General features: G+C 38.8%; 1 protein-coding gene across 3 annotated transcripts in view; it reads left to right on the plus strand.

Moving 5' to 3' along the window:
• The window catches only part of Atp6v1h (ATPase H+ transporting V1 subunit H), a 97311-nt gene that overhangs the window by 37692 nt on the left and 44527 nt on the right, over positions 1-15092 (plus strand). For all 3 annotated transcript variants that reach the window (XM_031366764.1, XM_031366765.1, XM_031366766.1), the window contains one exon: positions 4913-5105. In XM_031366764.1, coding sequence (XP_031222624.1) covers positions 4913-5105 — 193 coding nt within the window. The remainder of the gene's footprint in view (positions 1-4912; positions 5106-15092) is intronic.

Here is a 15092-nt window from a genome sequence, read left to right on the forward strand (position 1 = left end):
TGTGTGTGTGTGTGTGTGTGTGTATGTATGTATGTATGTATGTATGTATGTATGTATGTATGTATTGCGTGCACCACATGTTTTCCAAAGAGCATGTACAGAGTGCAGAGGATAACCTTTGAGAATTGGTTCTTTACTTCTGAGGATTGAACTCAGAGGCTTGGGCTTGGCGGCAAGTGCTTTCACCTGCTGAGCCCTATCTTGCTGGCCCTGGGCTCTTGTTGAATAATATTACCTAGAAGTCTTTCATCTTGAATGTCAAATAGGTGAGAATACTATGTTTCCTTTTTGTTCCTATTTCAATTTTATATATTTATTTTTTAAATTTACAGATACACACATGTACAGTATGTTTCCCTTTATGGCTGAGTATTCTGTAATCTCTTCTTCATTTTGGTCAGTTGTAGGTCTCTGTGTTAATCCCCATATACAGCAAGCAGCAAGCTTCTAAGCTGAGGGTTGAGAGGTGGATTAATGTATGGGTTTAACAATTAGTCATTAGGAGTGGTTTAATACTATGTCCATTTCCCAGAATAATAGTGGTAACTTCTCTCACAGGAACTATGTCTTGTCTAGTCTGATGTTGGTAGTAGGTATGGATTTCATTTTTTGGAAGGGGATTTGAGTAAGTCCAGTCAGAGTGATTGGTCACTCCCATAGTGTTCATGTCACTGTCGCACCGGTAGGCATATCTTGCAAGGCCAGTCATTGTTACTTGCAGGGCTCACAGCTGTATATGATTGATGACTCTCTGTTAGCCTGCGTAGCACCTTTTAGCACTATGGAAACTAGCCAGTATTGATGTAAATTCCAGGACTTTACTACCTTGATATTGCTATGTTATATGATTCAGGTATGTGGCATCTTCAGCAATAGGCTCATACTATCAAGTTATGGAGGGTTACCAAGAATATTGGCATTAGCCTGTGATGTTTGAGGGTCCATGGAACTTCACTGGTTCTCAACTCCAAACAAAGAAGCCCATTCCTGCCCTGGGATTTTTACTTTTGTGTGTACTAGGGACATTGCTGACCTATTATAGGATAGCTCAGTTTTAATGTTTTTATGTTAAATTGGTTCTTGAGTTTGGGGTGATATCTACATTCTCATAGTTTTAAGGGTGTGCTTATAAAGCCAGTTCCATCATTGTTAGAGAATAAGATAGTATTGCTCTCTTGGCTTTCTTCTCTTCACTAACTGAAATGCCTTCTGTTAGTTGCTATTGTGGATGGAAAGTAAAAGAGACTGAGTTCTCAGGTATGGTTAAACTGTATTGGGGGATATATTAGAATGGTATTGGTATGCATAGCTAAGATTTATTATAGGGATTGCTAAAATACACTGCTGGATCATGAAACACAAAGGCATGGCTAAGTTTTGGGGAGTCCATGGGTAGTCCTCCTCATGTTTTTTCTCTTCCGTGAGTCCTCTTGGATTGCATCTTCCTCAGCAGTGAACATTTGTGATTCTGTTCTGGAAGATTATTACAAAGTAGCTCCTGAGAGTTTCAGCAGAGGTTAATTATGTAGGCACTGTGAGCTGATAGCATGTTTCTTAGTTACTTTTACGTTAGTGATAAAACACCATGATCAAGATAGCTTATAGGAGGAGGGGCGTATTTGGGCTTACAGTTCAGAAGGATGAGTCAGTCCATCACCTTCAAAGGTAGGCAGCATGGCGGTACTGTAGCAGCAGTTGAGAATACATACCAAGAACTACAAGCAGGAAGCAGAGGCCCCGGAGATCTTAAGAGGCTTTTAAAACCCTAAAATATGCCCAGAGTGATAGAACTCCTCCAGCAGGGCCACACCTCTTAATTCTTCCCAAATAGGCACTGAGAGCAAAGTATTCAACCACAACACAGGAAACATTTCAGACGTCTAACCCGAATTACCTAAACCAACATGCTGAGGGCTAAGTGGCTTCAAACAAGGGGAATCTGTTTCACATACTTCTGGAGGCTAAGAAACCCAAGATCAAGGATGGGTAAGATTTGGTGGATGGTGAGCTGGAATTTCCTATAATAGAAGGGCAAAGGGTCTCTCTTTGGCTCATGTATTTGATGCTTATGAAGGCTCTCCCTGTTGACCTAATTTCCCCAAAGCTCTGTACCACCATACTGCCAATTTGGGTACTATGATTTTAATTTATGAATTTGGGAGGGACACAGACTTTCAAACCATAGTTGTAGCTGCCAAGCATTAACCATATGGTTTGTGCAAACTGAAAAGGTACTGTGAGCTATTATTTAAGACTGGCAGTCTCGGATGTGGTGCTCTTTTCTGTACAGAAACCAAAGATGTTATTTTGTCTTTTACATTCCTAAAAGATGCTGCAGTATTTGGGGCAGTAAAATTAGAAAAGATAATGATTTTAGTACATCATCTTTGTAAGGAATTTTATGTGACTGTAGCTTTCATTTTTTATAATTGCTAATGAGTTATAATTAATAAGATTAATATAATTAGTGAAATAATATCTATTAAGATAAAATAGCACAATGTCACTATAATGTCATAGTATGTTATAGGTTTATAAAATGTCTAGTTAGCCCATATGATTGTTGCAAGATACAGTGAATTTTATTTTACTAAGCTAAAAGAAGATACCCTTACCCCAAATCAGGGACCTATAAGAATGAATTAAGGTTACAAAATAGCAACTTGTCTACAGATAGTATTTTTTCTTATTCCACCCTTTCCCCCCAAATACAAAAGTTTTTGTCTTGGATCCCTTTGGTATATAGAAGTAGATCAAATCTTGATATCATCATTATTAGTATTAAACAACTTTGAAAGATAGTTGACAATACAAAGTGTCTGCTTTTTTGTTCTCAAAAAGGAAATATACTTTATAATTTTTCATTTGCAATGCAAGTTTCTGGGTTTTTTGTTGTTGTTGTTGTTGCTTTTCAAATTATAACCAGGAAAGATGTGAGGAGAAAAAATATCAAGTGTTGTCTGTTCAAAGATCTGTTCACTGATTACTAAAACTACTCTACATTTTAATCAGCATATTGAGTTTTCTGGTTAAAACCTATTACATCATAATATATATTTTCTGAATATTTATATGTAAGAACTATTCTTTTCACTGTTATGTACTAACTGTACTAGCCATCTCTTCAGATTAGCACTGATCTTTTTTGGGGGGAGGGTGTCTATTAATTTTAAGCTCCCTCTAACTCCTAAAGGATTCATCACTGCTGGTGCCTAGCTCCTTGGAAACGTTTGTACTTTGGTTTTAGCAGCTGTGTCCTTTCTTTGTGCTTTCTACAACTGCAGTGATAACACTTAAATTTTTCTTAGAAGCTAATTGGATGTGATGAATTAACTAGATATATATTTTTCCAACTTTTTTTCTGAAATTAAAGCAAAAAATAGTACCATCCCTAGGTCTGGGTTTAGGATCAGAGAAACTCACATGCATGGAGAACAGAGTAATGCTCCTCTGATACTGATGTCTGTGATTTCTGAGGAAGAAGCTTATGCAGGGACCCAGTCCTCTTGAGTAGGGGCACACATGGCTGGTGATGTGCCTCTGAGTCTGTGCAAGGATACTTAGTCTGTTAGACCTGGAACACTGCATCTGATTTGATACTGCAATGGGAAAAATGTGAGGAAAGAGGTATTTGCTGGGGTGATGCTCACTGCAAGTACCTTTTGTCTGCCGTTATAGTCAGCATCTAGCGCCCTTTCCTAGAACCTAGAATCTAACTAGCTGGTACCATCAGAAAAGCAAAGTGTAGGAAGCTTGATTTAGTTAATAGAAGACAGCAAAGGAACCAGGCAGGGATCAGGATGTCGATACTACAAAAACAGAATTTTGTAGCAGTTGAAATACTGATAGTATTTAATATAAACAAGTTTTTAATGTAACAGACTAAACTGAAAAGAGCTTCTCTAGGGAGAAGAAGCAATGCATCAGAAACTTAGGAATAGTCCAATATACTCAGAAGTATATACAAATCACAAAAATACAGAGTTGTCACAGGTATATACTGCTAACTAAGTTAATAATTTTTAGATTTTAAAAACTCGAGAATTTTATTAGAATACTAGATTAAAAGGAAAAAAGTGCAAATGACTTCCCTTCCTCACCATTTTCCCATTTTGACATCTTGAGTTAGTATGATTCACTTTTTCAAACTGACAATCAGTATTGATATATTTGCTAAAAGCCATAGTTTATGTGAGGGCACTGGGCTAGAAATTCTATGGATTTTATGCCTCTTTAAGTTCCAGTGGTCATTTTATTTGCCTTATCTGGTAATTTCTGTTCTTTGTGGGATGTAGACATTCCGCAGGGATATTTCTTTAGGTGTGTTTGGTTTCTTTATTCCTTCACAGTAATAGGACAGCCCCTTTCATTTCCTTAACAGTAATGGACAGCCCCTTTCATTTCAAGGGAATGCTCTTAGTTTCCTAGTTTTCAAGAAATTTTTGACGTTTTTCTGATCCCCAAATTCTTTGGCAGGCTATATTTTTCCAAAGTTACCGCCTCATTTTTCTGGATTACTTAACTATTTAAAAATTCTCTTGGTTGTCTAAACTCAAAACATTGATATAAAAATCACAAGGAAGATGTACATTCATTTTTGTCACCACTCCCTGTTGATTTTAATTGTTACACTCCTTGTACCATTCTTTCTTCCAATCTTGGTTCCGTTTCTTGTTTCTTATTGTTTCCCTGTAACAGTCCTTAGTCTTCCCTAGTTTCCATGCCTTCCAAAGAGAGGTTTATAACCCTAGTGAATTGTAATCTAGCTATGAGTTATCTGAGTGCTATGTGAGTGCCACAGGTAGGTAGAAAAGAAATTGAAGACATAGTATAAAGACTTGCTCTTTTAGTGTACTCTCATTTTGTGTTTTGTTGTGCTGTTGTATGACATGTTTTCTCTGTTCTTTTTCAGTATAATGGGCGTTTTGAGTAACAAGTGTGGTTTTCAACTTCAATATCAAATGATATTTTCAATATGGCTCCTGGCATTCAGTCCTCAAATGTGTGAACACCTTCGTCGCTATAATATCATTCCTGTTCTATCAGACATCCTTCAAGAATCTGTCAAAGAGAAAGTAACAAGAATCATTCTTGCAGCATTCCGTGTAAGTACTCAGTGAGGGAGATTGTTATTGTTGCTGGTGTGTGTGTATGTGTAGGATTTATTTGCTGTAAACTATCTTTGAAAGGTGAAAGTAATGTAAGCGAATAGAATGTGTGAATTGAGGTATACTTGTAAAGAAATGTACTTTGGTTATATTCAGATGAAGGAAGTCCGTTTTTGTTACAGTGCCTGCTACAGGACTATTATTATTGGAGTTTTTCTCTCAGGGCCCATATTTTAGTGTAGAGTTGAGTTTCAGATCCTGGGTCTCATGGCTAGCAGCATGTTTTTGAGTCAACAGCAGAGACTTCTAATTATTATAAACATTACAATTATGTTGTTAGGATATTAGAATTTTGTCAGTTATAAAAATGAATAAAAGATAACGAAGCATGAGGACAAGAAAGAAGCTTTGTTATATCACGTAAGGTTTTCCCAAAGCGATTATGTTCTGTGAATCAGTTGTCTGCTTAGTCATCTTGTTGGTTGTCTTAAGATTCAGATGGGTTTCTGGGAGATATCGACCCAAGTGATATTACTGAACATGCATCATGTGCTGCTTATTACTTTGTGGCAGGTATCCTTCTTGGGGATTTTATTTGTTAACTAGTGGTTACCAGAACCCTATTATAATGTTATTGTTAATATATGAAAATTTTGGTATTTGGGTTAGTCTTCTCTTTGCAAATGGGAATGCTAGATAGATGTGGAATTTCCAGTAGGCATCCAGTTTGCAAATGCAGGTGGTTTGCTTCAGAATCTTTGCTTTGATCCATTTGTTTTTGTGTTTACTTGAAATAAACAGCAAGAAGTCAAAAACAAAATGAGGTATTTGTTGTGTTTTAAAACTTTAAGAAGTATTGCTATCAGATTCGTCAAATAATAGTCACTAATATCTTTTAGACATTTCTAGTCATGTAGGGATAAATACATAAATAAGTGTATGATTTTGATTTATGCTTAAACATAAAGATTATGAGGCTATGCAGGTTTTCTAAATTAAAAAATATTAATTATATGTGTATGTGAGAGGGGTTGTACATGTGTAGGTGGCTAGAAGTGTACATTGGATCCCTTGGGGCTAGAGTTACAGGCTGTCCCCTTCTCAGGGTCAGTGCTTGGAACTGAATCTGGGCCTGTCCTCTAGAAAAGCAGCAGATGCTCTTAACCTCTGAGTCATATCTGCAGCCTCTACAAGTTTATTCTTTTTTTTTCTATTCCTTTTTTTATTGGATATTTTCTTTATTTACATTTCAAATATTGTCCCCTTTCCTGTATCTTCCCCCCCACCTCTGGAAGCCCCCTGTCCAGCCCCCCCCTCCCCCTGCTTCTGTGAGGGTGCTCCCCCCCCCCCAGGTCCCGCTTTCTCACACTCAAATTCTCCTACACTGGAGTATCTAGCCTTCACAGGACCAAGAGCCTCTCCTCCCATTGATGCCCGACAGAGCCATCCTCTGCTACATATGTGGCTGGAGCTATGGGTCCCTCCATGTATGCTCCTTGGTTGGTGGTTTAGTTCCTGGGAGTTCTGGGGGGTGGGGGAGGTCTGGTTGGTTGATATTATTGTTCTTTCTATGGGTTTGCAAATCCCTTCAGCTCCTTCAGTCATTTTTCTAACTCATCCATTGGGGACTCTATGCTCAGTCCAGTGGTTGGCTGCAAGCATCCACCTCTGTTTTTCAGGCTCTGGCAGAGCCTCTCAGGAGACAGCTATATCAGGCTCCTGTCAATAAGTACTTCTTAGCACCCATAATATTGTCTGGGTTTGGTGACTGTGTATGGGATGGATCCCCTGGTGGGGCTGTGTTTGGATGACCTTTTCTTCAGTCTCTGCTCCACACTTTGTCTCCGTATTTGCTCACATGAGTATTTTGTTCCCCTTTCTAAGAAGGACTGAAGCACCCGTACTTTGGTCTCTTTTCTTCTTGAGCTTCATGTGGTCTGTGAATTATATCTTGGGTATTCTGAGCTTCTGGGCTAATATCCACTTATCAGTGAGTGCCATGTATGTTCTTTTGTGACTGGGTTACCTTACTCAGGATAATATTTTCTAGTTCTATCCATTTGCCTAAGAATTTCATGAATTCGTTGTTTTTAATAGCTGAGTAGTACTCCATTGTGTAAATGTACCACATTTTCTGAATCCATTCCTCTGTTGAGGGACATCTGGGTTCTGTCAAGCTTCTGGCTATTGTAAATAAGGCTTCTATGAACATAGTGGAGCATGTATCCTTGTTATATGTTGGAGAATGACACATCCAAATGATCATTCACCTCAGTCAAGTAGGCTTTACCCCAAGGATACAGGTATGGTTCAATATATGGAAATCTATCAATATAATCCACTACATAAACAAACTCAAAGGGGGAAAAAAAACAACACTTGATCTCATTAGACTCTGAAAAAGCATTTGACAAAATTCAACATTGCTTCATGTCAAAAGTCTCGGAAAGATCAGGAATTCAAGGCCCATACCTAAACATAGTAAAAGCAATATACAGCAAACCATATCCAACATCAAATGGAGAGAAACTTGAAGCAATCCCACTAAAATCAGGGACTAGACAAGGCTGTCCACTCTCTCCCTGTCTGTTCAATATAGTACTCGAAGTTCTAGCAAGAACAATTAGACAACAAAAGGAGGTCAAAAGGATACAAATTGGAAATGAGGAAGTTAAAATATTATTTGCAGATGATATGATAGTATACTTAAGTGATCTCAAAAATCCCACCAGAGAACTCCTATACCTGATAGACATCTTCAGAAAAGTGGCTGGATATAAAATTAACTTAAACAAATCAGTAGCCTTCCTATACTCAAAGGATAAACAGGCTGAGAAAGAAATTAGGGAAATGACATCCTTCACAATAGTCACAAACAATATAAAAATATCTTGGTGTAACTAACCAAACAAATAAAAGATCTGTATGACAAGAACTTCAAGTCTCTGAAGAAAAAAATTGAAGATCTCAGAAGATGGAAAGATCTCCCATGCTCATGGATTGGCAGGATTAAAAATGGCCATCTTGCCAAAAGCAGTCTACAGATTCAATGCAATCCCTATCAAAATTCCAACTCAGTTCTTCTTAGAAAGAGCAATTCTCAAAATCAAATTCATTTGGGATAACAAAAAACTCAGGATAGCGAAAACTATCCTCAACAATAAAAGAACTTCTGGGGGAATCACCATCTCTAACGTCAAGCTGTATTACAGAGCAATAGTGATAGAAACTGCATGGTATTGGTACAGTGATAGGCAGGAAGATCAATGGAATAGAATTGAAGACCCAGAAATTAACCCAAACACCTATGGTCACTTGATCTTTGACAAAGGAGATAAAACCATTCAGTGGAAAAAAGATAGCATTTTCAACAAATGGTGCTGGTTCCATTAGTGAAGAATACAAATCGACCCTTTCTTATCTCTTTGGACAAAGCTCAAGTCCAAGTCGATTAAGGATCTCCACATAAAACTAGATACACTGAAACTAATAGAGAAGAAAGTGGGGAAGAGCCTTGAACACATGGGCACGGGAAAGTTTCCTGAACAGAATACCAGTGGCTTATGCTCTGAGATCAAGACTTGACAAAAGGCCCCTCATAAAATTGCAAAGCTTCTGTAAGGCAAAGGACACTGTCAGTAAGACAAAACGGCAACCAACAGATTGGGAAAAGATCTTTACTAATCCTACATCTAATAGAGGGCTAATATCCAATATATACAAAGAACTTAAGAAGTTCAACTCCAGAGAATCAAATAACACTATTAAAAAAATGGGGTACAGAGCTAAACAAAGACATCTTAACTGAGGAGTACTGAATGGCCAAGAAGCACCTAAAGAAATGTTCAGCATCCTTAGTCATCAGGGAAATGCAAATCAAAACAAACCTGAGATTCCACCTCACACCAGTCAGAATGGCTAAGATCAGAAACTCAGGTGACAGCAGATGCTGGTGAGGATGTGGAGAAAGAGGAACACTCCTCTATCGTTGGTGGGATTGCAAGCTGGTACAACCATTCTGGAAATTAGTCTGGTGGTTCCTCAGAAATTTGGAGATAGTATTATCTGAAGACCCAGCTATACCATTCCTGGGCATATACAAGTTTATTCTTAACAGTATGTAATATATATGCTTTAATTTCTGTCTATGTAGAACTTCAGTATTCCTTCAGTCATGTTACATTTTACTGTGTTGCTGTGTTAATCATTGCCCTATTGGTGGAAGCATGAGGTATTCATAATTTTTTGACACTTCCATGAATAATTTCATATATTGTGCTGCTGAGTCAAAGGAATGTTCTTTCTTTTAAAAGTTTTAATAGTTAATACCCAATTATCTTTCAAGCACTTGCCAGCTTATGTTTCCATTTGCTGTGCTTTAAGTTTTTTGTTCTTTTGTCTTACTAATACTTAATGTTATCACTCTTGGTTTTATAGAATCTTGAATGAATAATGAATCTATTTTTTAAAAAAATTGTTGTATTAGTAATAAAGTGAAACATCTTTTTAATTTATTTTCTTTTAGTAGTTTTTTTTTTTTTGAGAATTACATATTTACCCTCCTTCACCTTTTTCAGGATCCACCTCCCCTTCCCTTTTCACCTAATTTTGGGTCCTTTTGGGGGGTTTTATTTTCCCGTCAAGGCCAATTTGTGTTGATGTTCTCATATTCTTAGATATGGCTTTCTACTAGAGCATGGTCGACTTATGAGGGGCTGTAACGCTGAGAAAACTGACCCTTTCTCTCCCCAGCAGCTCAACGTTGCCAGGAATTTCTCAGCTGGTGGGACTTTCTCTTTCTTCCACAATGATATGTGAGCGTTTTATAAGGGGAACATAGTATATATGTTTCGTTAAGGGTTGAGCGTTCTAAAGAGTCTTATTCTCTGCACCTTTGCTAATTCTTTCTATGTTTATTGTCATCTCCTGTAAGCAGAGGGTAGTGAGACACAATCTCTAGGTATAATGGTAGGAGTTAGTTTGATACTATGTCCATTTAGTAGAATAATAGTAGTATGTTTTCCTCTAAGATGTATGTTCTGTCTAGCCAGAGGTTCTTGGCCTGATGTTGGTGCCAAGTATGGGTTTCATCTTGTGGTGTCAGTATAGAGTTAAATCAGAAAGTAATTGGTTACTCTGATGACATTTATACCAGTATTGTACCTGTGAGCTTCCCTTAGCCGGCTGATTGTTATTGTAGCTCATACACTTCGTACCTGGGTAAGACTGGTGGTTACTTTCTCTTATGGTAGTTGCATAGCACCTTCCAGCACTATGGAAGCTAGCCAGTAGGGATAAAACTTCAAGTCTATACCAGCTTGATTTTGCTGTGTTCTATAATTCAAAGTATGTGGAATGTTCAGCAATAAGGTTTTATTGCCAAGTTCTGGAAGACTAGAGTTCAGTTTTTGGGCAGTTCATTGTTAAAGTTGGAATGGAGTATCAGGAATTCCTGGCTCAGCTTATATTAAGAGAGGTTTCTTTTTTTTTTTTTTTTTTTTTTTTTTTTATTTTAGATATTTTCTTTATTTACATGCGAATTTCTCCTTTCCCAGTTTCCCCTCCAAAAAACAAAAAAACAAACAAAAACAAACCCCTGTTGCCTCCCCGCTCCCCATGCCTGCCACCCCGCCCTCTCCCACTTTCTGGCCCTGGCATTCCCCTACACTGGGGCATAGAACCTTCACAGGGCCAAGGTCCTAAGAGAGGTTTCTAATCTCAATAGAAGACCTTTTCTAAGGTTAGAAGATTCTCACAGTTAATTTTCAGGAATGTGGGGAATGTACAACATGTACTAATAGTATTAGTGATGTGAGTCTAGGATTCTTCCCTGAAGAAAGGGTGGGGGTGGGGCAGAAGGCAGATGCCTGGGATTTTTGATCCCTGCACACATTTTGGGTATCTGTGGACATAGAGGTGTGGGTCTAGGGTTAGTGTCCCTCTTATATAGTGGAGTGGTCCTCAGGATAGGTAGAATTTGCAAAGCAAGTCTAGTATTTCTAATTGGAGAGGGGTGCAAGGGAGGGATGGATGGATGGGGTTGGTGGGAGTAAATGTAAGCTCAGCTCCCTGCATAGAGACAGGGGTGGCAAGGGCACTAGCATGGATGGGTAAGTAAAACAAGGTTGGTTTCCCTACCTTAAGGGAAGGTTCAGAAGGGGTGCAGGAACACAGGCACTGGACACGTGGTTTTCAGGTGAGGGTGAGGGTACAGGAAGAAAAGAGGCTGAATATCTGTTAATATTCACTGTCTGTCTGTCTGTCTTATTTATATTATTCATAGCGTTTGTCAGTCTTAAAAGTTTAAAACTTAGTTTAGAAATTCCTTCCTTAGAAGTCTGGAGTTAATAATAGCTACAGTTTTAGAATTTATTCTGTATCAGGTACTGACCTATTCAGTTTAACTTTAACACAATTATGAAGTCCATTGTACATTAATTGATTTGCCAAAGTATCCTGGAAGCATAAAGCAGGGATTCAACTCAGTATGATTCATACACTTAACTGCTATACCAAGCATAGCATTTTTTTTATTTTGAGTCATTTTCATGTGTTAGCCTCCCCCTGCCCCTCATTACTTACTTAAAAAATAGTTTGATATAAATTTTACTTAAGGTATGTCTTTATGTTTATATAAAGCCTTCCTAATTAGTTTATCACCCCTCTCTCTTTCTCTCTCTTTCTCTCTTCTTGCCTTTTGGTTTCTTTAACATGAATGGACAATTTTGCTTATCATACTCACTAGCTGTGTTAAATTCAGTGCCTTTCCAGAATGTCTAAAGAAAATTGAGGGCATGTGGGGAGGGATTTTCACTGTAGTATTTACTGTTGGAGAGGTGGACAATGAAACCTAATGGTGACCTGCCGAAGATCTGTAATGCTAATAACTCTTGACCAAATGTTCTGAGCATTATACTTGTTTTGTTATTGTGGCTACAAAACATTATACCCTTTTACATATAAGAATTGTCCTATTATCCTTAAATAGTTTCTTCTGAAATTTAGGCAAACAGCCTGGTGAGATGGCTCAGTGGGTAAAGGTCTGGACATGACCTGACTTTGATCACCACTAATTCTTTCAAGTTGTCTCCTGATTGTTTCACACATACCATGACACCAGTACATGGATGTACCCAAAGTACGTACACAATCATGAATGTGGAGCAGTAATTAATAAAATAAAATTTAAAAGCAATTAGGCAAGTGCTGTGCTTTCTTCTTTCTCACTCACAGGGTAGCTAACATTTATGATTGTAGCAAATTCTGTGACCATGACTTATCAAGGCATTTTTTTTAAAAGTGTAGAATAGAGTTTATTAAGGGCATGGGGAGGGGAGGTAAGAGGTAGTGGAGGCAGAGAAAGGCAGGGGTGGGGGGAGGGAAAACAATAGCAAGAGAAAGCAAGAGAGCAAGAGAACATCAAAGTATATTTTTAAGTGTGGTCCAGATTATTCTTAAACTCAAATAAGTTGTATTAGTGATGCCTTACTTTGTAGTAGTTAAAGAACTGATGTTAGTGTTTTTTCTTTTTTTCAACTTTAATAGATATTATTTTGTATTTATATAACACCTTCTTCAAGAACCTTTTAGATGTTTACAGACTTCCTCTCTAACTAATCCCCACAACAACCCTGTGAGTACCAGGTATTACTCCCATTTACAAGAGGGAGACCGAAGCACAGAGAGGTTAGGTGACTTGCCCAAGGTCACACAGCTAAGCTCACTGGAGAGCAAGGACCCCAGTACCTGGCCTCCCAGCTCCCAGCCACATCCTCAGGAGAGAATCTTTATTGAAAAGCATCTTTACAGGAAGCATCAGGAGGAGCATGTTATGAAAGTGAGGTCTTCCTACAGCCATCATGGAAAGAACAACCCGATGCCGATGGCTGAGGCCGTAAGGCCGCTATAGCACATTTCCTTGAGTAAGCTTCTAAAGGTGAAAGTCCCATGACAGAAGCTGCATGACTCAGAAATGGGCCTAACTTAGAATATTTACTTTTAGCTAGGATAATTCATAGAATTATACTTTTGTTCTAATATACAAAATTTGGGACAGCTGCCCAAGCAAACATGTACATAATTACACAGCAACTAGCCTTGTCTGAAACTTGCATCTGCCCTCATCATAATCACAGGCAAACAACAGTCACCTGAAATGTGTCCTGGGCGGGCTACCTTCCTTTCATTTCCTATATCTGCTATCCCTAGTCCCCAACCCAAACCCTGTATGTTTTTTAAGTCTACTGAGTCTCTGATAAAATTCAAAATGTCTTACTCAGATCCATCTGCACTATGTATAAAAAGTAAATTTAGGGCCAATCCAGGAGTCATTCTCCTGCAAACTGTACAGTGCAGACCTGAGTGAGCAAAGCAGGCCTGCTGCCTGGAGCTTGGCTCCCAGGCTACACCTGCTTCTTGGAGAACTTAACTACATTTTTCCTGCTTGTGTTTTAACTTCAAAAACATATGTGCAAGCAAACACAGTACTTCAGGGCTGCACAAGGCAGCCCGAGGACTCAGCCCCACCTTATGCCTTATCTTTGAACACAAAGCTGCAGCAAATGCAGTTCTGAATTCCATCACAATCTCGAGTGGGCCCTCACCGGCCTGTGCTCTTGGTTCTAACTCTCATGCTCTTGGTTGCGATTCTTTATGTGATGCTGGGAGATCAAAAACCTAGCCAGGGTAAGGTTTCAGAAACTATTAGAATGAGTTTGCCAAAGGTCATCCATCTTTTTCTCCCAGCACATCTGTCTCAGAAGCCCGATTAGCTAAGTGACCCCATCACAAATCAGCTTATGGGATGAATAGATGAAGTCATTTCCCGAGCTAAAGGTAGACAATGAATGTTAGTTATAGCAGCACAAAAACCATTTCTTTTTGCTGTTTGCTTCTTGGTGAACAGTTTTAGTAAAATTGCTTTAGAAAACCAGGGGCTTGGTCAACAGGCTACCACCACCACAGCATGAGAAGGCAGTGGGAGGCTGCCCAGAGTCTGATAGCTTCAACTTTGACTGGAATCCTTAACCACTTTCTGCAAGTTACATCCAGCCACTGATGTATCACTTGATGCCTGGCCATATGTGGAGACTCCCTGTACGGTTTCTTAAACTCCCAACAGATCTAGTTGTAACAGTTTGAACACTGTCCAAATAGCACGCTTAGGACACTTTTTGAGATTACTACTTCACCAAAATGTAATCTTTCTTTTTTTTTTTTATTAGATGCTTCTTTTATTTACAATATCTTCTTTCCCAGGTTCCCCTCAAAAAGAAAAAAAAAAGAAAAAGAAAAGAAAAGAAAGATGAAATAAGAGAAAATTAAAAAAAACCCAAAAAACTAAAACAAACCCCTGTTCCCTCTCCCCTCGCCATGCTCACCACCCCACCCCCTCCTGTTTACTAGCCCTGGAATTCCCCTACACTGGGGCATAGAACCTTCACAGGGCCAAGGGCTTATCGTCCCATTGATGACCAACTTGGCCATCCTCTGCTATACATATGCTGCTGGAGCCATGAGTCCCACCATGTATTCTCATTGGTTGGTGGTTTAGTCCCTGGGAGCTCTGAGGGTACTAGTTAGTTCATATTGTTGCTCTTCCTAAGGAGCTGCAAACCCTTCAGATCCTTGGGTCCTTTTCTAGCTCCTTCATTGGGGATCCTGTACTCAGTCCAATGGATGGCTGTGAGCCTCTACTTCTGTATTAGTTGGGTACTGTCAGAGCCTCTCAGGAGACAGCTATATCAGGCTCCTGTCATCCAGTACTTGCTGGCATCCACAATAGTGTCTAGATTTGATGATTGAATATGGGAAGGATTCCCAGGTGAAGCAGTCTCTGAATTGTCCTTCCTTCAGTCTCTGCTCCATAGTTAGTCTCTGCAACTCCTTCCATGGGTATTTTGTTTCCCCTTTTAAGAAAGAACAAAGTATCCATACTTTGGTCTTCCTTCTTGAGTTTCTTATGGTTTGTGGTTTGTACTTTGT

This window comes from Mastomys coucha, unplaced genomic scaffold (assembly GCF_008632895.1).
Source record: "Mastomys coucha isolate ucsf_1 unplaced genomic scaffold, UCSF_Mcou_1 pScaffold14, whole genome shotgun sequence".
In the NCBI taxonomy this organism is placed as follows: Eukaryota; Metazoa; Chordata; class Mammalia; order Rodentia; family Muridae; genus Mastomys; species Mastomys coucha.